The 21,474-nt window shown below is 38.6% G+C and overlaps 3 protein-coding genes across 12 annotated transcripts in view; 1 reads left to right on the forward strand and 2 right to left on the reverse strand.

The window, feature by feature from the left end:
- Positions 1–9,300, forward strand: part of aff4 (AF4/FMR2 family, member 4) — a 29,022-nt gene extending 19,722 nt beyond the window's left edge. For 6 of the 9 annotated variants that reach the window (XM_066716971.1, XM_066716969.1, XM_066716972.1 and 3 more), the window contains 15 exons: positions 469–489; positions 720–774; positions 866–903; positions 1,141–1,315; positions 1,529–2,392; positions 2,545–2,630; positions 2,750–2,993; positions 4,648–4,745; positions 5,525–5,588; positions 5,852–5,988; positions 6,246–6,317; positions 6,434–6,527; positions 6,747–6,790; positions 7,008–7,225; positions 7,372–9,300. In XM_066716971.1, coding sequence (XP_066573068.1) covers positions 469–489; positions 720–774; positions 866–903; positions 1,141–1,315; positions 1,529–2,392; positions 2,545–2,630; positions 2,750–2,993; positions 4,648–4,745; positions 5,525–5,588; positions 5,852–5,988; positions 6,246–6,317; positions 6,434–6,527; positions 6,747–6,790; positions 7,008–7,225; positions 7,372–7,499 — 2,338 coding nt within the window. In that variant the 3' untranslated portion in view covers positions 7,500–9,300. The remainder of the gene's footprint in view (positions 1–468; positions 490–719; positions 775–865; positions 904–1,140; positions 1,316–1,528; positions 2,393–2,544; positions 2,631–2,749; positions 2,994–4,647; positions 4,746–5,524; positions 5,589–5,851; positions 5,989–6,245; positions 6,318–6,433; positions 6,528–6,746; positions 6,791–7,007; positions 7,226–7,371) is intronic. The other 3 variants (XM_066716968.1, XM_066716966.1, XM_066716973.1) reach the window with 3 other exon arrangements.
- Positions 9,301–13,870: 4,570 nt separating this feature from the next.
- uqcrq (ubiquinol-cytochrome c reductase, complex III subunit VII) lies at positions 13,871–15,600 on the reverse strand. Of its 2 annotated transcripts, none has more exons than XM_066716974.1 (3): positions 15,454–15,600; positions 14,477–14,648; positions 13,871–14,058 (listed from the first exon to the last, which is right to left on the reverse strand). In XM_066716974.1, the coding sequence occupies exons 2-3, from the start codon at positions 14,628–14,630 to the stop codon at positions 13,964–13,966; spliced, it is 249 nt and encodes an 82-aa protein (XP_066573071.1). In that variant the 5' UTR covers positions 14,631–14,648; positions 15,454–15,600; the 3' UTR covers positions 13,871–13,963. The 2 variants fall into 2 exon arrangements, with proteins under 2 accessions (XP_066573071.1, XP_066573072.1); XM_066716975.1 differs by lacking the exon at positions 15,454–15,600 and adding an exon at positions 15,234–15,383.
- A 3,109-nt stretch (positions 15,601–18,709) lies between these two features.
- Positions 18,710–21,449, reverse strand: gdf9 (growth differentiation factor 9). The gene is made up of 2 exons (XM_066716976.1): positions 21,012–21,449; positions 18,710–20,524 (listed from the first exon to the last, which is right to left on the reverse strand). The coding sequence occupies exons 1-2, from the start codon at positions 21,376–21,378 to the stop codon at positions 19,569–19,571; spliced, it is 1,323 nt and encodes a 440-aa protein (XP_066573073.1). The 5' UTR covers positions 21,379–21,449; the 3' UTR covers positions 18,710–19,568.
- Between the last annotated feature and the right edge of the window lie 25 nt (positions 21,450–21,474).

Raw genomic sequence — 21,474 nt, forward strand, 5'->3', positions numbered from 1 at the left:
CTCCACCAGTAAAAGCCTTTGCTCGCAGTGCAGGTTTTCACCTAAATTCTTGACATTGCTGGGTGGAATTTCCCATGGGTCTGTGCACAACTGGTCAACTTTGGTTATGGTTTGTTGCTCTGGTTGACGAGGGTTTGCTTGGTTTCCTGCACAGCTACTCCTGTTGCTCACCGGTCAATGAGTGAACCAAAGGTTACATCTGAGATTGCTGCACTGTCCTCCCATGATATTGCTGTGCTGTATGCATGGTGGACTTGCAGGGTGCAGAGTGGATAGTATTGCATTGCATAATTCAGAACATGTGCAGTTGCAACCTTTAGGTTTTAAATGGGCATGTCAGCATTTTAACATGATCAGTCGTTGCTTAATGCGTTATGACTGCTACAGGTGCTACGTTAGTTTTTACACTTTAATTTGATTCAACATGCTATCTGTTCCTATCTAAATTTGTTTTTCTGCCATTTTCAGAGCTGATGGTGACCAAGGAAAGTAAGTGTTGCAAAGATATTTTGTGGTTTGTCTTGTCTGTGTCTTTGTTGGTTTGTAATTCTTAAAAGAAAGATAAGTTTTGATATAGGCATGTTAACTGTTCTGCTGCTTTTGAAGTTTACATTCATATATAAACTTAGCCATATAAGGAGATTTGATGACTACATAGTTTTTCTTAGTTTTTTGTTGTTGTTCATATAATGAATTCCCCCACCTTCTTTGTTATACAGCATGTTGGAAGATGACCTTAAGCTCAGCAGTAGTGAAGATAGTGATGTCGAACAGGTAACAGACAGTTGTAATGGAAAACATTTTGTCATGTTCCAACTCAGAACGATGAGTGACAGGAGATAAACATTTTTTTTTTTTTATTCAGCAGGAGTCTGCAAAGCCTGGTTCAAGAATTACGCCAAGGTAGGAATAAAATATTTGCATTTAGATGTATGAAAAAGATAAAACTATATGCAGTCTTTTATGACTTGGTCAAAACTCTGAATACGCTGTGATGTGTAGCTTTTTTTAAGAAATCATTTTAGTAATTCTGATTGACTAAATTCTTGATTTAAAAATAAATACAAATCTCTTTATCCTCTGATGGTGTCAATGCCGTCCTCCTCAACTCCATGTTGAGAAATCTTTTATCTTCCACAGTACTTCTGAGCCCTCCCAGGACACCCAGGAAGGAGCAGAGCAATCACGCGAGGACTCAAGCAGCCACAGCGGGTCTGAGAGCAGCTCTGGCTCCGACTCAGAGAGTGAAAGCAGCTCCAGCGACAGTGAGGCCAATGAGCCGCCCAGAGCCGCCTCCCCTGAGGTGGGGTTTAAAGTTAAGAGGGTTTAAACCTTTAACTACTGCTACCTATATCTGATTTTTGAGTAGCACACATTTTTGTGTTTTAATGAAATGCATCCTTATTTGAGTGGATACTGGCCTCTTTCATATAAAACTTGTTAATTGTGTAATTTTTTTTTTTTTTTCTTGAATAGATTCAGAATTTGTTTCACTACTAAATCTGCCGTTTTTGATTTTTTTGTTTAGCCTGAACCTCCAACGGCAAACAAATGGCAGCTAGACAACTGGCTTCAAAAAGTGAACAAGTTCTCCCCTGCTTCGCCAGTGGACAGCAATGCCCCCACTAAGTACAAGAAGGAGAGCAGGGAGCAAAGCACGGCCAGAGGGTATGCTGGTCAGGGCAGCTCCAAAGACTCTGGCACCTCTGCCACTGGGAGAGACTCGCGAGCAGCCCAGAAAGGGTCTGAGAGCGGCCGTGGCCGTCAGAAGTCCCCAGCACAGAGCGAGAGCACAACCCAGCGGAGAACTGTGGGTAAAAAGCAGCCCAAGAAATCGGAAAAGCCCCCGGTGGTGGAGGAGCCAAAGGGGGGACTGAAGGTTGAGAGTGAGCCCCCACCGGAAATCCCGCCTAACCGACCGAAAGCTGCCACCAAGGGCTCCCGCAAACCCAACATCAAGAAGGAACCCAAGTCCTCGCCACGGCCTGCAGCCGACAAGCGGAAGTACAAGACTCCTAGCAAGACTTCCCAGAAGTCCAAGGAGTTTGTAACGGACTCTTCATCCTCCGACTCGGAGGAAAACGAGAGCATTCCCTCTTCCTCACAGACCCCTAAGTACACGGAGAGCATCAGGACTCCTGTGTGCATCTTCTCTCCTATGGAAGAGAAGGAGCTTCTCTCTCCTCTGAGTGACCCGGATGACCGGTACCCTGTTAGACAGGAACTGATGGTCAAAATCGATTTGAACTTGCTTTCCCGAGTCCCTGGGAGACTTTACAAGGAGCTGGACCAGCCCAAGGTGGAAAGGGAGAGCACTGTCGACAGGGAAGCCAAGGACTTTCAGAAGCAGCCCAATGAGAGAGGTTCTAGCAAGAGTAAAAGGAAACCCAAGGTAAAAATTATATTTTATGAAGATCAGACAGTACCTGTATATAACTTTTTTTTTTTTTTCACTTGTACTAATTTTCTACAGATTTTCATGTAACATGTAACATTCATCAAAAGAGAATGTGTTCCGATCTTTTTGTCTTGCATTGTGCCTAGAATGAAGATGACCTTGTCAAGAGTGAAAGCAAGAAGCCTAAGCTGGAAGAGAAAAGCTCTTCTAACCACAAGACTAGTAGTAAAGAGTAAGTAATATCTGTGGTTTGATGTTCTTCAATGGAATTGCTTTCTATGTGTGTGTGGTCTGCAGATTAAACTTTGTCCCCAATATACAGAAAAGTTGAACCAATCTGTGCCTGTACAGGTCATCCAAGAGGGGCCTGGAGAAGGAAAAGGAGCCTGTGCCCTCTCCATCAGTGACGGTGGCACAGAAGACCCCTAAGGTAGACCACCAGAGCCGCAAGAGGACAGCCAGCCAGTCCTCGACCTCCATCTCCAGCAGCACCAGCAGCAATAAAGGCGGAGGGCGCAGCGGCAGCAAGAACAGCTCCTCCTCCAAGCACAGGAAGACTGAGGACAAGCACTCCACTGGTGCCAAGGAGGGCAAGGTGACCGGGGGGGGGCGTGTGCTGATGTCTGCGTCTTTTTACCTACAGGAGAGAATGAATGGCCTAACTTTAATTCTCATTCCGATTCCTCCTAATTAAAACATTCACTCATTAACCTTTAATCTTCTGTTCTACAGCTTTTTAACGTGTGGGTGTTTTATCAGCCTTAAGTTTTCAGATTTTAGGTGGAAATCCAATATTTAGGCAATCCTACGGGCCAATCCGATGAGAATAAATAGAGTTGGGGGTTGATCCTGACAGTTTGTTGCATGCTTCTGTACAGTATATGAACATGAAGGCATCAGGTGGACAAGTCATATATGCACAGAGTGTGTTGTGTTGTAACCATGCCAAACTATGGAGCGTGAGGTTGGTCTTGTCTATACAATTGATCAGTTACACTCATAGGTGTATAGGTCTGGTTACACTAATTGCGTATGATGTGAATTATATATGTTTAGGTCTAGGCCTAGATAGAATGTTACATTTTATGAATAGAATCAAAATGTAGGTCTTAAGTTCTTGGCAAGTCCTTTACTAGAGAACTGATGACTGTTCTATGGAACATTGGATTTTCAAATGATTATACTGTAGACCTGGGTTTCAGCTTCAGATTCGTACCCAGTTAGGTTTTACCCAGTTAAGTATTTTCAGAGGGAATTACAAAATAATTCCACATTGTCAAATATGTGGCTTAAAATCAGTGATCATACTAAGTTACTCGCAATACATAGATTTTCAGTTTGACTGGATGTATATTAATAATATTTATTTTTCAAATGGTGAATGTTATAAAATGTACCTAAATAAAAGTGAGTTCACAAAACTGAAGTAGTTTCTCATAAAATAAATAAATGTATATATAATTACAGAAATATTGTTTTTAAAAGCCTGGTATAGAGAGACCATAGTTTAGTATTTCAAGTCTTGAATGCCACATTCTTATATTTATATTTTTGTTAATGTATTTTTGTTGTATAAAACCTGTTGTACTGTCCTTTATTAAAGTGCATTTCTAATGCCTATTTTTAGACTTTGAAAATTCCTCTGTAGTTTTTTATACATTTTAAACTCTTGGAACTGTATTTTCTTGATTTATGGGATGTTTTATTCTAATACTTTCGCTAGTTTTAGCGTGGTGATAATTGACATTGTTTGGTTTATTTTGCATCATTGTAGTGACACATACACCCATGAAATTGCAAATGGTTCCTCCGGCCTTGCCTCTGGAGCCCAATCAGGGCCTAGGTGGTCCCCGGACCACAGCCTATATATGAGCACCATCAGTGCACCATTTTTACATTTTCAGATGTTTTACTTTTTCTGCCACTCATATATTTGCATATAGATAGGCAGTATAATAGTGATTGTAATATTGTACATATTATATCTCTATGTATATTGTATATTTAAAAATATTCAGGTCACCTTGGATAAAGGCTTCTGCTCAATAACTTTATTTAAAAAAAAAAAGATTAACAGCTGATTGACTTGTATTATAATTTCTATAATGGGTACATAGTATTTAAAAAGTCAAGGAAAAAAGCACATGATAGTTTTGATGTTTTGCATTATGGAATTAGGCAGTGTTTGCTTAAAAGTTAAGTTCTTGTTTATTTGTAACTTTCTTTTTTTTGTATGTATTTCTATTCAGGAAAAAAATCTAAAAGGTTCTGATAATCACCCTGCACCCCCTGCCCCATCATCAGAAAGTTCAAAGTCGAGAAGATCAAAACTCACATTTGAAGACCGGTAAGAAGAGAGAACATTCTGCTGAATAATTTACTGTCTCTGAAGTGACTCAAGTCAGATTCCTTTTCATACATTGCCCATGGCTCGACCAAAGATCTCTGTACAAAGCATATTTAAAGCAACAAAATCACAAGGGAGTTCAAGTAACTTGTATCCCGCAGAACTAGCAGGTAGTTTTCTCAGTGCTGTAGATGTTCTGATTATTTTTATTATCAGACCCAGTGGTCTTAAAGAATAACACTTCTGTAGTGTGATTTTGTTTAATGGTTATCTGTAGTCAAAATTAACAAAGCGTTAGAACTGTAAAGTCTACCCTGCCAATTCCATTAATAAATTGTCCATTTCCAAAAGTAATAATGAAATTTAACAATGAAAACTCCCCAGATACAGTGGATTGATATCAGAGCAGTATATATTGGCCAATATATTGACGCAACCATTTGTTTCACAGAAAAAGGGAGTGTCACATCAGTGTCATTTGCATATGTTGACAGACTCATGACTGGCCTTGGTATACTTTATTTGAGCTTTTGTTAATTTGCTAACTACTGATACCCTATAAACTAAATGCACTTGTTGACCATATTTTTGAAATAGGTCATGACTAAAACCGTAGTCAGAGCAGATGTTTTAACTGTGGAATAAATAGAATCTCTGAATTAATTTTCCTTAGGTAGAAATACAGTGTGTGTTCACAGGAAGTGGCTGTGGTCATGATGATGATCAAGATTTTTCTTTTCTGAGATGAGTTGCATACTCAGTCCAAATTTTTCTTACAGGGTAAATTCCGCTGATTATTACTTACAAGAAGCCAAGAAGCTCAAGCACAACGCGGATGCTCTGGTATGTTTCTACAGATCAATTATTTTTATCTTTTTAATTATGATAGAAAACGCATTTCTGCCTTAAAGGTTTAGTCTGGAATTTGCTGGAGAAATTAAACCTAAATGCACATCTCCCATTTGAATTGGTAATTGGATGTAAAGCTTGTATGAAAAGACAGAAATTTGACAACTTTGCACTAAACATTATCATTTAATAATTGTATTTCTTGGGTGTGTACGTTTAGTGTAATTAAAAAATACTTTTGTTTTGTGTCTGGACAGATGGACAGATTTGAGAAGGCTGTGTACTACCTGGATGCAGTTGTCTCTTTCATCGAGTGTGGTAATGCCCTGGAGAAAAGTGCCCAAGAAGCAAAGTCACCATTCCCTATGTATGCAGAAACTGTGGAGCTGATCAAGTAAGAACTGTGGTTTTTGTTTTTCTGTCCGTGAAGGAATGTAGAAAACCCTTGATATGCCGTTAATAAATATCATATCAAATTAATTAAATCCTTTATTTGACTATTGAACTGCATTGACATGTTAGCATTAACCATAACAAGAATTATGAATACATTTGTCTGGAGCGATATCACGTACTGCCTGCGTTTATTTCCAGGGCTGTGGGACCGCAGGTGGGGAGTGAGTGCAAGCTGATTTGTTTTGTGTGTCGCAGGTACACTATGAAACTGAAGAGCTACATGGCTCCCGATGCAACGTCTGCAGACAAACGGCTAGCAGTGCTATGGTAGGTTTAAAAATAAATAAAAATCAGTCCTGTCTTTTTCTAATCTCCATTTACACTGATTACAAATGGAGTGCTGCAGTTATTCTGATCGGTGGTTGTCATTTTGTGTTCTTCAGTCTCAGATGCCAGTCACTCCTTTACCTGCGGCTCTTCAAACTGAGGAAAGAGAGTGCACTGAAATATTCCAAAACTCTAACTGAACACTTGAAGGTGAGCTGAGCTTCTCAAGGTCGTTTTTATCGATATTACTATAGAGATGGAGTGGGACTGATTAAGTGGAGAAATGAAAGAAACAAAGAAATCAAATGTACGTTGAGATAAAATAAACTGAAATACCTGAAGGCCTGGCTGAGAGTCTAATCAAATTCTCTGCTTGGCAAAATGATCGGCTCTTCGGCTGTTCTAATGGTTTCCCATTTGCTTTCCCAGAATTCCATAAGTAATACTCAAGCTCCTTCACCTGGAATGGGGGGGTAAGTGTCTTTATTTTATTTTTAAAAAGTTGCTTAGCAGATGGTGCTTCTGTTGCAGCTGTTTTTAAATTGTAGGCCTTTAGCCAGCTTCAGTATTTCTGTAGGCCCAGCCCCTGGAATCTGCACATTTCTGTGAGTGTGTAAGTGCATGAATGTGTAGTGGGTTTTGTGAAGTAAGTGCATTCCCTGATCGTTCTGATCACGTTTCGTTCCTCAGCAAAGCAGCAGGCATGCCTTCCCCCGTGTCGCCCAAGCTCTCTCCGGGCAGCGCCGGGAGCTACTCCTCCGGGGGCTCCAATCCCAGCGGCAGCTCCTCTGTCACGATCCCTCAAAGGATCCATCAGATGGCCGCCAGCTACGTCCAGGTCACCTCCAACTTCCTGTTCGCTACTGAGGTCTGGGACCAAGCTGAGCAGCTGGCGAAAGAACAAAAAGGTATTTTTATTATGTTTCATATGATGATAAAAAAAAAAACATGCTGTTTTGGTTTTATCGTCTGTGCAAGATGTTACAGTGATGAGCTGTGCCTGGGGAGGGCAGCTTGGCCTTTCCGCTCACTGACAGTCTGTCCTGTCTTTCAGAGTTCTTCACAGAGCTGGACAAAGTGATGACTCCTCTGATCTTCAATACCAGCACTATGACGGACCTGGTTCGTTTCACGCGACAGGGCTTGCACTGGCTTCGGCTCGATGCCAAGCTTATACCATAGAGGCTGGGAACAGGACTTGTGATGATTTTCATATAAGCTGAACTGCCTCAGATGAATCCATAACACTGTGTCCATTTTTATATCAGATTTTGCCAAAAACAAAATAACAAACAAGTGGAGCCCTGAGAAATTGCAAAAGGGCCGAATTCTAACTATACAAACAAACACGTTCTTTATTACAACAATACTGCACTCTTCTGTCTGCCACTTTTGGGTTGTGTAATTGAAAAGCCATCTTTCTATTTGGCCTAAAGCCATTTTATTCATGAAAATAAGCTGAAAGAATGTTGTTTTTTCTAATAGGCTATAGGCAGATTTATTTCTGCTGAGGTTTTTATGGGATCTATTCCCAAATGCAATTCTTATCAATAGTATAGTTCATAAATATCATAAACTCTTAAGTATACAATCTGTGATTTCCATAGTCTCTGATGGTTTTTTTTTTTTTTTTTTTTTTCCCAGCAATTGATTCTATTGATCTGTGGCTCTCTAAGATTCATAGTAATCATAACTCAAAGGCAAAAATCTGTCTGAGTATCATTGTTAATGATTAGATATATTGGACCTTATAGTAAATTATTTTAAAGAATTTAAATTGTTTTAACTATTTCATAACTAGGCACATCCAGGCTTTAGTGAAACTAAGTCTGTTTGAGAGAATTTGTAAAAGCTGCTTGGTGGTTTTAGAGGAAATCTAACAAGCTCATCTGAGTTTTTTCCATTTTTTTAACAAAAGGCAATAAGATTAGGAAAATAGTTGATATTTATCTAGCAGTTTATAAAGCTAATGCAGGGTAAGATATATAAATATATATTTATTTAGAATGTTTCATTGCAATCCCCATCACATATTTAACTTGTAGGGATGAAATGTCCAACCTATTTAAAAAATAATAATTGGCCCAGTTAACTTCATTATGCATTATGAATTTTAAGAGCTGCTTTTGAAATTTTATTTTAACCAAAGTACCTCCTTTTAACCAAAGGTGCTTTAAACTAAGATTTCTCTTTTCTTTTTATATCTATATTTTGTGCCTTGTATTTAATATACAGGAAGGTAAATGTCACATGTTTGGATCTGTGTATCTATGTCCTGTTTCCATGCACATACACTATTTTGGATATGGTACTTATTTTTATTCAAGCAAGAGCTAAGCACGTCTAGGATACTTTTCGAATGGAGTTGGTACACCAAACAGTAGTGTATAAATGGGGCTAGTTGGTACAGTGAGAGGTATTTAGCCATCACCTGTGGGTGTCACAGTGTGGCTTATGTCACAAGTGAAAACAATTGTGTGGTATTGGTTAAATTCACAATGTACATGTCATGGGGTCTAGGGGGGCTTCCTCAAAGGTCACATTCTACCTGCCTGATTCACGTCCGTCTGTAGTCTGTGTCATTGTACTTCGCACTGTCTGAGCACTAACAACTAAAGCCACGTACTTACACACTGTTTTCAAACTCTCTCAATCACATTCTCACGGGCATCACCAACCACATCCTAGTTATCTTTTTTTTTTTTTTTTTAACTAAGGTAACCATTTCTTTATTAAGGTTGTGGAAAAAATGCAATCACTTTATTGTCGCTGTTCTTGACCACCTGTTTCCTGCTGGATTATATTTCCAGTGAGATTGTAAATGGGGGGTTTCTCTTTAGGTTACAGGTTTTGGGTGGCCAATACATGTATTGTAGTATTTAATTAGCTGTATCATGTTGGCTAAACCAACTTCATTGGATAAGACTGTCAATAAGCAAGTATTTGTACACTTCTGTAAAGTAAACTTTTTGTGTTTCTTACAGTCCCTGTTTTTTCTTTCAATTAGTTTTGAATATCTGGCAATATATGCACATGGCACATGCTTTTAACTTAAGACTTCTCTGATTAAGTGAATTATTGTAAGTGCCGGAAACTGTGCTTCACTCTTTTTCCACAGAGTTGCATCCAGAAGTCCGTTTGTAAGTACCTTAACACTAATGTACAACACAAAGTACTTCCCTAATATGGATGACAGTAGTCCTAGTGTGTTCCTGCCAAAATTGTCTTGACTTTGGTGCAAATGAGAGTCTAAAGAATAGGTAAGACTACTGCTGCTATTCAAAAGTTTTGTTTGTATAACCAATTGTCAAAGCATATTTCTTTCAGTGTCTGCCAACCTTAAAGAGACATTTTCCTTACTAAACAAGTAAACTATTTTCTAAAAAAAATGTTTGGTTTTTAATTGCATGGTTCAGTAACATTTGTTTTGGTCACTCAAAACCCTGTACAAATGTTTTTCATGGCACACAAATAAATAGGTAATGTCTGTTGTATTAAAAGCTCATCCATCAAATTGCTACATCACACACTGTTCTGTTACCAGTCAACACACGGATACTAATGTGTGGACATCTAGGAAGACTAGCATGTTAACATTGATGCGGACTCATCGATTCACGGTTTGCGAGTGCCTCCTTGTTGAATACATCAATTTACATCATCCTCCCCCCTTTTTAAAATGACACACTTCTGCGGTTCCAGCGACGTGTAGTCTCAGGGAGCTGTACAGTTTCGTGTGAGGAAAGGAAGTTTTTTATTTTTATATTTTTATGTCGGATTAGTTGCTGAATCCCGTGATCTGAGCTAATGGAACAGTTCTAGGCATACCAGAAACAGTGGTATTTCGATATAGAAGAAACAAAGATCAAAGCAGACGTACAAGATTACGTCTCCGATGGGTGGAGTTCTCATGTGACACATTCATTTGTGTGTGATGCCAACACGGTGTGTGCAACTGTCAGTGTGGGAACTTGGAGCACAGTGACTCATGTCCGACATGTCCCCTGATCTGTGCCACACCCCTCTTCTCAGTCTTCAAACACCGCTTGTTGAAACATGCTTTAATTTTTTATTTTGTGAGATATTGGTTGGAACTGAATTTGTCTGTGTTTTAAATTTGAGGGCAGAGAGAATAGAGAAGTGAAAGCAGTTTGTTGTGTAACATTGGAAATCCATTTGTGTACTGAACAGCAGCTAAATATGATGGTGTACTAACATTAGCATCAAATGAAATGGGGTGCGAAGGGTGTCGGGAGTGTTTTGCGAGACTGATTTTCAGAATAACCGTTAATACAGAAACTAGTATTTTACTCCAAGAAACGTGAACTCTAATAGAGAGAATTATCTCTTGCACTAGATTTTTTTTGTTTTACTCATTGGCACCCTTTGATTTTAATTTGTTTCGGGGGTACTGTTACTTTTCTAAGGCTCTTATAGATGAGAGAGAAACTATGCAGCTTTTTTACAGAAGATAAAAAAAATAATACAAAAAAATCTGTTATAAATCTTTACTACTCCATGGTAATCCTATTAATGATACATACGCTACATGTATTGACATCTGTAACAGAATTATATTAATTGACATACTCCTGTATATATATTTTTTTTTAAGTGATTTTCTATTTAAGCCCTCTCTCCTGTATATGTATATACACTGGCAAAATGATTTCAGTGCAGTTTTATATTTTCATTGTGGATTCTTTGTGCTTGTAAAAGCTGCCCCAAAATATGAAACTGATACAATGGTTTATATTAAACATTTCATTTTTTTAAATTTTATTTTGTATGACAAATATACTAAAGTATTTATTTTATTTTTCCCTTTCCTATCTTAAAGGATCTTAAAAGGATCTTATTGTAATCTTTCCTATCCTTATTTCAGGGTAGCTTCCTTCCTTATGATCTTCAATTTTTGTAAGTGCTTTTTTCAGAATTAAGCAACATATTTAAATCTGTGTCTATATGAAATCCAGGGTAATAAAACACTTTCTGACTTTATGCTGAATATGGAAAAAAAAAGTTATTCAAGTTGCATGTTTTTATTTAAATAAAAATGTATATTATGTATATATTTCTTTCAATATGTATTCTTAATCCAGCTCAACGTTTTCTATTCAGAAGAACTTGTAAATTATAGTCCAAACTCAAACTCTTGTTGTTCAAAGTTCTGTTCTACATGGGTCAATTACTACTGTATATATCAACCTGAAACACATTTGTAACAGACTATTTTCTAAGCTTTTATTTCAGTGCGGTCATATTGTCATTTGAAGTGCATTTGGGGGGGGGGGGGGGGTGTAAATAAGTTTTTTTTTTTTTTTTTTTTTTTTTTTTTTTTTTGATAAATTATATCTAAATGGTTTGATCATACATTCAATGGGTATCCAAGATTGTCAGCTTGACCTGACTGGGGGGGAGCTGGGATATGTGATGTGCCGTCTGCCATAAAACCCTGATTTGTGTTTTCTGAATCCATAATAGATGGAAAAAGTAATCCCACTGAAAACAAGTCAGGATCGTGTATTGTATGGGGAATGCAGTATATCAGTATTGCAAATGTTTCTGTATGGTATACTATTCATAACTCCTCCTAAATTCTGCCATCTATCAACTTATCAACTACAGTGTTGAAACTGGATTATTTTAAAGACTATAAAGATATATATATAGAGATACACATATATATATACACACACCATATTTTATATATATATATATATAAAATTATGGATGCAATATGATTCATCGAAGGTACTCTTGGGTTCATATTCAATAAATCTATATTGAACAAAAAACAATTTAAACAAATTTTATTGTGAACAGAGTATTATATAACTTGTAATCAAGGGTTTTTCTAAGTCTGTCCAGTTTATTCTTTGTATTTTTGTTGTATTGGAAGAAATATATATATATATATGTATATATATATATATTAGTAAATTTTAGAATGTATCTCACATTTTATGTGTATTTTTAATAAAATAGCACAAGTTAAATGTTTGGTAAAAGGTATCACATTTTACTATGTATAAAACTTAGCTTTATAATGTCCCACAACATGCTTTGTAAAAAATGCAGACCTGTAAGTTCAATAATTCAAGTAGATTTTCTGTATTAATAAACTTTATAATTCTTGGGATCTTTTTATATTGTTTTGGGAGAAAAAAATAATCTAATCTGTTACTCTTCCGCAGATTTAAGCACTTTGAGGTCACAAAGTAAAGAACAATATAGGAAAGAATGGTGGTGTGTGATTTAGAGATGCTGGCATTGCAGAAATGTTTATCTACTATCCTGTTTGAACCAAATGAGGTGAGATGGGCTGATTTGCGTTTTCAGTTCTGTTGATCGCTGTCCGTAAGATGAAGGTCCAAGCTCTTCTACTGTGACCGATGCTTCAGATTTCACTTCTGTCTGCATGAGACTCCACTGACTTTTAAATTAAAACTATAATCGAGAACCCCTTTCATCCATCATTCACCTTACTGGTGCTGGGAATTAGGGTTTCTGCTCCTTTAAAGTTGTAAGCATTGTTTTTAATAATTATTATTATTATTTTTTTTTTAAGTTCAGACATTAGTGGAAGACGTGGACGGTCTTCCAGTGTTAAAGAAGAATTTGGAAAATTGTGCTAGATCTCACATGGATGTTGGCTGTTTGCAGCAAAAGTCAAAAGCATCACATTAATAAAGCGTTCTCGAAGTCCTGGTCCGTGAACGTGGGATGGATTAATTGAACTGGGGTCTTTTCTTTTGTAGCCTCAGTCTGCTAAACGTTTTACATTAAACACCTTCCATTTAAAAACGTTGAAAATTAACAAGTGATGAGTACTGCATCTCTGCATCTTAAATTAATATCCAGTCAAATGAATGCCAACACCTTCAATTTAATGTTTAACTCATCTGATCTCTTCAGTCAGCACTCTTATGCACCTCCCTGTAGTTTGTTACACAGCAGAAGCTATATTGTTTCACAGTTGTAATGAGCCTGTTGGTCTTCTGCAGACACTGTGGCCTTTAGTTGGCAAAAGCAATTGGAAAATGCAGTGAATGACTATTCTGAGGATGATGATCCATCACAAATCAAGCAACTCCCTTTCTTGAGGAATTGAGGGGGAAACAGCTCCCTCTTGAGGCTGTATGGGATAAATACACTTCCAATGGTACCAAACTGGCTAAACTGCCTCAACTAAGCAAATTATATATATTCCACATGTACGGTATGGGAACCTCAAGTGGGTTTTTCAGATTCAAAGGAGCATCCCTTTACACTTTACTGTTGAAAACAGTTTAATTTTTCATTCAAAAGAAAAGCTGTACATTTTACCTTTTAAAGAACGACCTACAAAACAAACCTTTTATACACAGTGGTTTAGACTAATTCACCTCAACTGTAATTTCCCTCACACTTGCAGAACACGATGGATGCTGAAATTGTTATTATAAAGCATCAGAACAGCCCACAGGCCAAAAGCAATTAAGGTATTTTATGTTTTTTGGCATGAATGGCATTTCATGTGTGTAGGATTTCAATAAAGAAAAGCAAGCCCGTTCGAGAAGCAATACATTTATTTGCATTCCAAACAGGTCAAAAAAATAAATACACTGACATGGGGTTGTGAATTGAGCTGACCGTCCTGCATTTCACTGGTCGTTCTCATAGTCGGCAGGGTTCTTCCTCTTGCCTTGCTCGTAGACATGGTTTCCCCAGGTGTAGGTCAAATACATGATCACGAAAGCTTGAACAGAAAACACAAACACACGATCAGACATGGGTTTTCGCTCCTAAGATTACAGTGGGATTAGGAGTTTCTGGGTTTATCTGGACCTGGAGCTGCACATCTTAGAACTGCAAAACAAACTGTGCTAGCAGGGGGTCTCGATTCTTGCCAAGAAAGGATCTGAGGTGTAAGGTGAAAAACCCTGATCTTCAGATATCGATGGTCTGTTCAAGCTATCCCACATGTGTGCCATACGTCCCTCCTGGTTGGATCCAAGTCCCTTTGACAATCCAAATATAAGCTGAATTGCAGTCATAGCCATTAATTTACAAAGATGTGAACCTGGCATAACATACACAACCTAAATAAACAAAGAACCCTTGTACTATATTTGGGACAACTGAGGCAGGTATCACTTGCACTCTACAATACTTACGAGGTGCCACTTTAAAGACTTGTGAGCTGAAGCGCCTCCACACGTTGGGTATCCCCTTGGAGAAGTAGTTGGCGAAGGCTTTCTGCTCGAAGGGGGACAGGTGGTAGGTGATCACATGCCTGACCTTGGCCAGGTCTCCAAAGTGGTGGCCCATCGTCTCAAAAGGGGTCAACTGGAGCACAGCGTGGAGAGGGAGACAATGGTTTTAGATACGAAGTGGTAATTATAAATCAGTGCCACAGAATATTATTGAAAGAAAAACATGCATTTGGAAATACAGCCATTTAATATCTAACATCCTTATTTTAAACTAAGCTCCTCCATAGCGTACGTTACAGGATACCTAATTTGATCTAATTTGAGGTCAACTACAAGCATGCACTATGAAGTTAAAAAGACAATACGATTTGAAGAGTGGACCACACGTCTCACAAATGCTATCCCATCAATAAGCCAAATTGCTAAATATAAAATGTACCAACAGCCTACTAAACCATTTAAAAACCAGGATCCGCCTCCAAAGCTTGTAGAGATGTACCTTCAAGAAACTAACCACCCTTCTGTAGATGGGATATGTGCATTTTGAGTCATGGGTCCGACACAATATAACACAAACACTGGTTCACCCTCCATTATCACGAAATCAAACGAGAATGTTTCGATTGATTGAAGGAATCGGTATATTAATATATATTATTTTTATTAAATATCTTTGCGACTGTCTAAAATAAACAGAAGATACAAATTGCCGTTTCACCTAGCTGTTTCTTGTCCTCTCGTAGTGCTAGACCTTGCCCTGACTTTCATCGGCACACTAAAACTGCTGCATCTAGTAGTACTTCCGGTCGTACAAACTACTAATTTAAAATAAAATCCCCAGACTCCCTGCTGAATCGGTTTAAACGATACAGTAAGTTTAGTAATACTGCACAAGTGTGTATGTATTTATATAATAAATATCAACAATATACTCGTACCTCCCAGATCACTCCTGCGTTTCTGTAATGGCGGATGTCAGGTCACAGGATGTGACGTTTCTCAGTCTTCCGGCTCTATGCGATACAACCGCATTCAATGTGCGCTTTGGTTAGTGCCCAGGCTAGGTCGGCACTAAATATGAATATTAATACGATATAGAGAACAATATTACGATTTTCAAATACATTTGAGAACGTGCTTAAAATAAATAGACTATTCTAATCCTAATATACATACGCGTGCCTCTAAATGTATTCATAGCTTTGTACCACTTCGATCATTATATTTTAATATCTCTATATTATATTTAAATAAAAGCTTTAAACACGTATCTCCCACTTCATTTAACAACCTTATATATAAGGTATATTGTCTTTTTATCACTTCGAGAAATTAATCAATGTATAAATCTCTTGGTAGCGCTCACTGTACTTTTTTGGTTAGATCGCTTAGGAGCGGGTTTATTCTCACCCAAGATGGCGGACTGAAGTCGCACTGACACGTAAGGTAAAGGTATGCACATAGGCAAGTTCTGGAAATATTTTGAGTCTTCTCTTCATTAGCCGTCTACCCGACACTTCAAAGTATATGAGAAACACACGAAACATGATGAAGCAGGGGATTGGATGAGGTTGTGTCACATAGACCAGTCCTGCACCACAAGATGTTTAAGTACATAGAACATAAGAAAGTTACAATCGAGAGGAGGCCATTCGACCCATCGTGCTCGTTTGGTGTCCATTAATAACGGAGTGATCCAACGATCCTATCCAGTCTATTTTTAAATGTTCCCAAATTTTCAGCTTCAACCACATCGCTGGGGAGTTTGTTCAGATTGTGAGGACTCTCTGTGTGAAGAAGTGTCTCCTGTTTTCCGTTTTGAATGCCTTGAAGCCCAATTTCCATTTGTGTCCCCGGGTGTGTGTGTCCCTGCTGATCTGGAAAAGCTCCTCTGGTTTGATGTGGTCGATGCCTTTCATGATTTTGAAGACTTGAATCAAGTCCCCACGTAGTCTCCTCTGTTCCAGGGTGAAAAGGTTCAGTTCCTCAGTCTCTCAGTAGGACTTTCCCTTCAGACCTGGAATAAGTCTGGTTGCTCTCCTCTGAACTGCCTCTAGAGCAGCGATATCTTTCTTGAAGTGTGGAGCCCAGAACTGTCCACAGTATCCAGATGAGCTCTAACTAGTGCATTGTACAGTCTGAACATCACTGCCCTTGCTCTCAATTCTACACTTTTGACAATATACCCTAACATCCTGTTTGCCTTTTTTATTGCTTCCCCACATTGTTTGGATGGAGAAAGTGAGGAGTCCACATAGACTCCTAGGTGTTTCCCATGCGTTAATTCATCTAGTTGTATTCCTCCCATAGTGTAATTATAGTGGACATTTTTGTTACCTGCATGTAATACCTTGCACTTGTCCACATCGAATTTCATCTGCCAACTGAATATTATCCAAGTCCCTTTGAATATCCTGTGCTGCCAAGATTGTATCTGCTGAGCCACCTATTTTAATATCATCTGCAAATTTGACAAGTTTGCTAACTATCCCAGAGTCCAGATCATTAATATAGATTAGAAAAAGCAAAGGCCCTAGTACTGATCCCTGTGGAACTCCACTAACAACCTCACTCTAGTTAGAAGTGACTCCTCTAATCGACACCCTCTGTTTCCTTTACATCAACCAGTTCATAATCCATCTACTTACATTACCCTGAATGCCTACAGCTTCCAATTTCTGGATCAGTCTTTGGTGTGGAACCTTATCAAAAGCTTTTTGAAAATCTTAGTATACCATATCATATGCTTTCACATGATCTACAGCTGCAGTTGCATGTTCAAAAAATTCTAATAAATTAGTAAGACATGATCTGCCTCATCTTCTAATTAAGTTCTGTTGGAAATGTACCATCTGGCCCAGGAGATTTGTTGGTTTTTAATTCTGCTAGTCCCTTTAGTACCTCCTCCTCATTTATCCTGATCTCCCTTAGGGTTTGACTGGACTGATTGTTAACCTGTGGCATGTTATCTGTTTTTCTTATGTAAAAACCTCTGTGAAATACTCATTTAGAACATTTGCCACTTCTTGTTCGTTTTCCAAGATACTTCAATTTTTGCCCTTTATCTGTTTCACTTCCTCCTTTATTGACCTCTTGCTGTTGTAGTATTGAAAAATAAAACCGTAGCATTAGTTTTAGCTCCAAGAGCTATGTTTCTTTCTATTTCCCTCTCTGCTCCTGATCCCTTTCTTAAGATCTCTTTGCAGTTCCACATATTCTTTGTATTTAGTTTCATCTATCCCATTTGTATGTGCTATACATTTTCTTTCTCTTGATATTTTTTTGCATACTTCTACTAAACCATTTTGGCCAATGTTTTTTGGTCCTCAATTTGCTAAGTTTTGGTACAAATTTCTCCTGAGCCTCAACCATCCATACCTTCAAGGTTTGCTTTTCTCCTTGTTTTTTGAAAGAATGCCTCAAAGCTAACCATATTGTGATCACAATTTGCCATTGGTTCTCTATCTAGTGTCCCTCTGACTATCTTGGTCATTTGAAAAGATCAAGTCAATGCATGCAGCTCTCTGGTTGGTTCCCTGACAAATTGAGTTAGAAAGCAGTCATTTACCATCTCAACCATTTCTATTTCTGCATCTGTAGTCCCAACCGGGCTTTCCCAGTCTATGTTTGGGAAATTGAAATCCCCCATTCTAACAGCCACATCCTTGCTACATGCAATCCTGATTACATCGTACAATGCAGCATCTTTCTGAATATCTGAGTTGGGTGGTCTGTAACACACTCCTACCACTAATCCTCCAGATCTTTTGTTCAAAAGTTTAACCCACAAAGATTCTGTTTCATTACTAGGATCTAATTTGAGTTATTCTGCCTCAATGTCATTTCTGACATATAATGCTACCCCACCACCTCTTTGATTCTTCATCAGTCATCAGGTGATGGGCTAAGGTTAGTCTCAGGGTGTCATTTGTCCAGTTGTAATTTTAAAGTGTGAACAAAAATGGAATTGGGAAAATAGGGTATTCACTGCAGTCTGTGAGTAGCCCATATCACAGGAGAGACAGGAGGTGCACTGTCACACTGTCCTCAGATAGTCTGTGTGTGTGGTCAAATCATAACTCATGAACTAATTCACAATTAAAAATAACCATGCTAGACCACGGGAGAAAAAACTCACACATAGGCTTAACTGTGCTTACATTTTTTTTTCTTTTTACTAAATATTTCCAAATATAGTAATATCATAGTTCCCCCCATCAGCCAAAATCAGACAATATAAATCATAATTATACATTTACATATATATATATATATATTAAATAGAAATGTTTTGATGTGCATTTGCCCCATTATATACTTCAATCCTATTTACAGTAATTTCATAGCTGAGAATATTAAGTACAGATTGACAAATCGAGTTGTCCGTATTAAAAGACAACTTTCACTTTGGACATTATGAATAGAAAACAGTTGTCCATAAGACAACCATCTGTATCCCCAGTAAAAAAATCACAGTAAAAACCTTTGGTAAGAGTTAGAGGACTAAAATCTCATCATAGTGACCAGAACATTATTTTACTTAAAACATTTGTCAATCATAATAAACCAAAAAGTAAATAGAAAAACAAAACAAAACAAATAAAAGCTTCATAATGATAAATCAAAAGAAAACAAACAAACCGAAATTAGCCCCTTTTTACTTTTCAAAACATTTCTAATATTCTCTGTTAAATGGCATATGCCATCTATGTTAAATAGAGGAAAAGGTTTAAATGTTTGAAAAAAAACCAAACAAACAAAAAAACTGCATTTCAATAATTTTATACATTTGACCTCATTTGGCTAAAATATCATATTTTGTCAAACAAAAAACATTGCGTTAAGTAAATTCTCCTGCTCTAGTTATAAATAACAGCACATCCTGCGATTTCTCCAAAATATTTATGCAGTAACCTTACGGTAAGCAATCCTGTGGTTTTCCATGTATCCGAGAGAATATGGGTTTCAGAAATTCACATTAATTACAGTTCATGAGTGGATGTGTAATGGTAAAAAGGCCAAGCACAGTCCTTCCTCCCCTTCATCCCTCTGCTTAGCGGCAGGTGCACTTAGTAGCGATCATCTCTTCATATTCTTTGTAAGCAATGGAGCCATCATTTTCTATGGTTAAAACACTCAGGGGGTTGTAGTCGGACGGCACACACGATGGTCTGGGGACAGAAGAGTCCAGCTTTTCATAAATTATGTTCTGCACCATGGTGTGAACTGGAGAGCCATATCGATAACCCACAGCCCGTGGGCAAACCCCTTTGCAGTAGCGGGGGTTGTATTTGTAAGGTGCAATTATCCAGTGGTCCAACTTAAGCTGGCTAAAGCTCACTCTGAAATCAAAAAGCTCGCACTCGTCTGTGGGGAACTCAAACTTTTGATAGTGTTGAAGGAGACTCGCTGTGGTAGTGGATGGGGTGGACTGAACCTGTTCATGTTTAGGCTGGTTTCTTCTGAATCGCAAGGATCTTTTTTCCACCTGTCGCTGCAGCTGGGTGCCAGAGTCTGGGCTCTCTACACCTTGACCTGGCTTCTCTGTGTCCGAGAGTTTGGCAGACGTGGACCGTCTCTGGTATGCCAGTTCACTGGTGTCGTTGAGATACAGAAGGAGGGAAGGTGGCTTGAAGGAAAGTTCAATGGGCTTCCTTTGATCCAGGTTGTCCTGGTTATGTGCACCTTCCATCACACAGGTCAAATTGACAACCATGTGTATGTCCTTCTTATGAGATCTGATTAGAGGCTGAAGGAAAGAAGTGACGTCCACCTCCACCCATTTCCTCCGACTCCGTCTCTCGATTTGGACGTGAAAGCTGAACGAGTGCTGGGCACTGGAGCACACTTGCTGGTCCGAGTGCTCCTGTTCCTTGAGACGCAAGTGGCAGGTGGACACCAGTGGAGTGACGTGTCGTTTGTCAAACGAATAGAGTAGGACTGACTTCAGCAGCTGCTCTTGAGCCCTGACACGGTCTAAGTTGTAAGAGAGGCCTTCTGTAAAAATTTCTAATGGAAACAAAACATTATACAATGAGGAAAATATGTTTCAAGTTTTACACATCCTTTATGGCTTTTAAAATCCTAAAACACTGTCACACTTGACATTTATTTACGTGTGCGTGTAATTTCACAGTAATGGGCTGAATTGAAATATTCTAATTCAAGATTAACCCACATTTCCAATCAAACATGCAACGTATTGTATTAGATTATTCACTGAAAAACAAAGCACTGGTACATTTCCGAACTTTTCAGATGTCATATACATGTACACATTGATACGGTATGACAGGGCTTCAACTTAAAATTAATTGACTAAAATGGTGTCCATCACATTTCAAGGTGTTTTTCAGACACAGACTACAACAAATTTCATACCAGAGTGACCCATTACCCAAGACTACAACAACACAGGAAAGTCAAAGTTCAAATCCAGCTCCACCATGTGTGTTGAATACAATCAGGAGACCATGGGGATGAAAAAGCCACTCACCTCTACTCTGTTCAGGACACTCATCCCGTGGAGTGAACAGCCTCACGGTGTTGTACAGGTGGCTTCTGCTGCCCTTGGGCTCCCTGTCGTGCGTTGCAGACATCCTATAGATCCTTTTCATGTATCTCACATATCTGGAATCGGGTTTGAGCCTCGGAGTCGGCTCTGCCCAGTGGCCCTTTTCAGACAACGCTTTTAGCAAGGAGGACAATATGCTGCCGTGTACATCGGGAGCTGCCGGCGGCTCACCTGGGCCATTCGCCAAGGAGTGGGACCGAGATGGGTGCAGGTAACCACTCCACACGCAAGGTAAAGCAAGGCAAGTGAAACAATACCAAGCTAAACCTATTTTGACGACAATCCCCATTGTAATTAGCACAGTGCATACAAAGCCCCAGAGAATTTCCAGCCAAAACTGGAGGACGCGCCACCCTCTCCTTGCGCCACTTAAGAGTCGCCAGGT

This window comes from Amia ocellicauda, chromosome 11 (genome assembly GCF_036373705.1).
Source record: "Amia ocellicauda isolate fAmiCal2 chromosome 11, fAmiCal2.hap1, whole genome shotgun sequence".
In the NCBI taxonomy this organism is placed as follows: domain Eukaryota; kingdom Metazoa; phylum Chordata; class Actinopteri; order Amiiformes; family Amiidae; genus Amia; species Amia ocellicauda.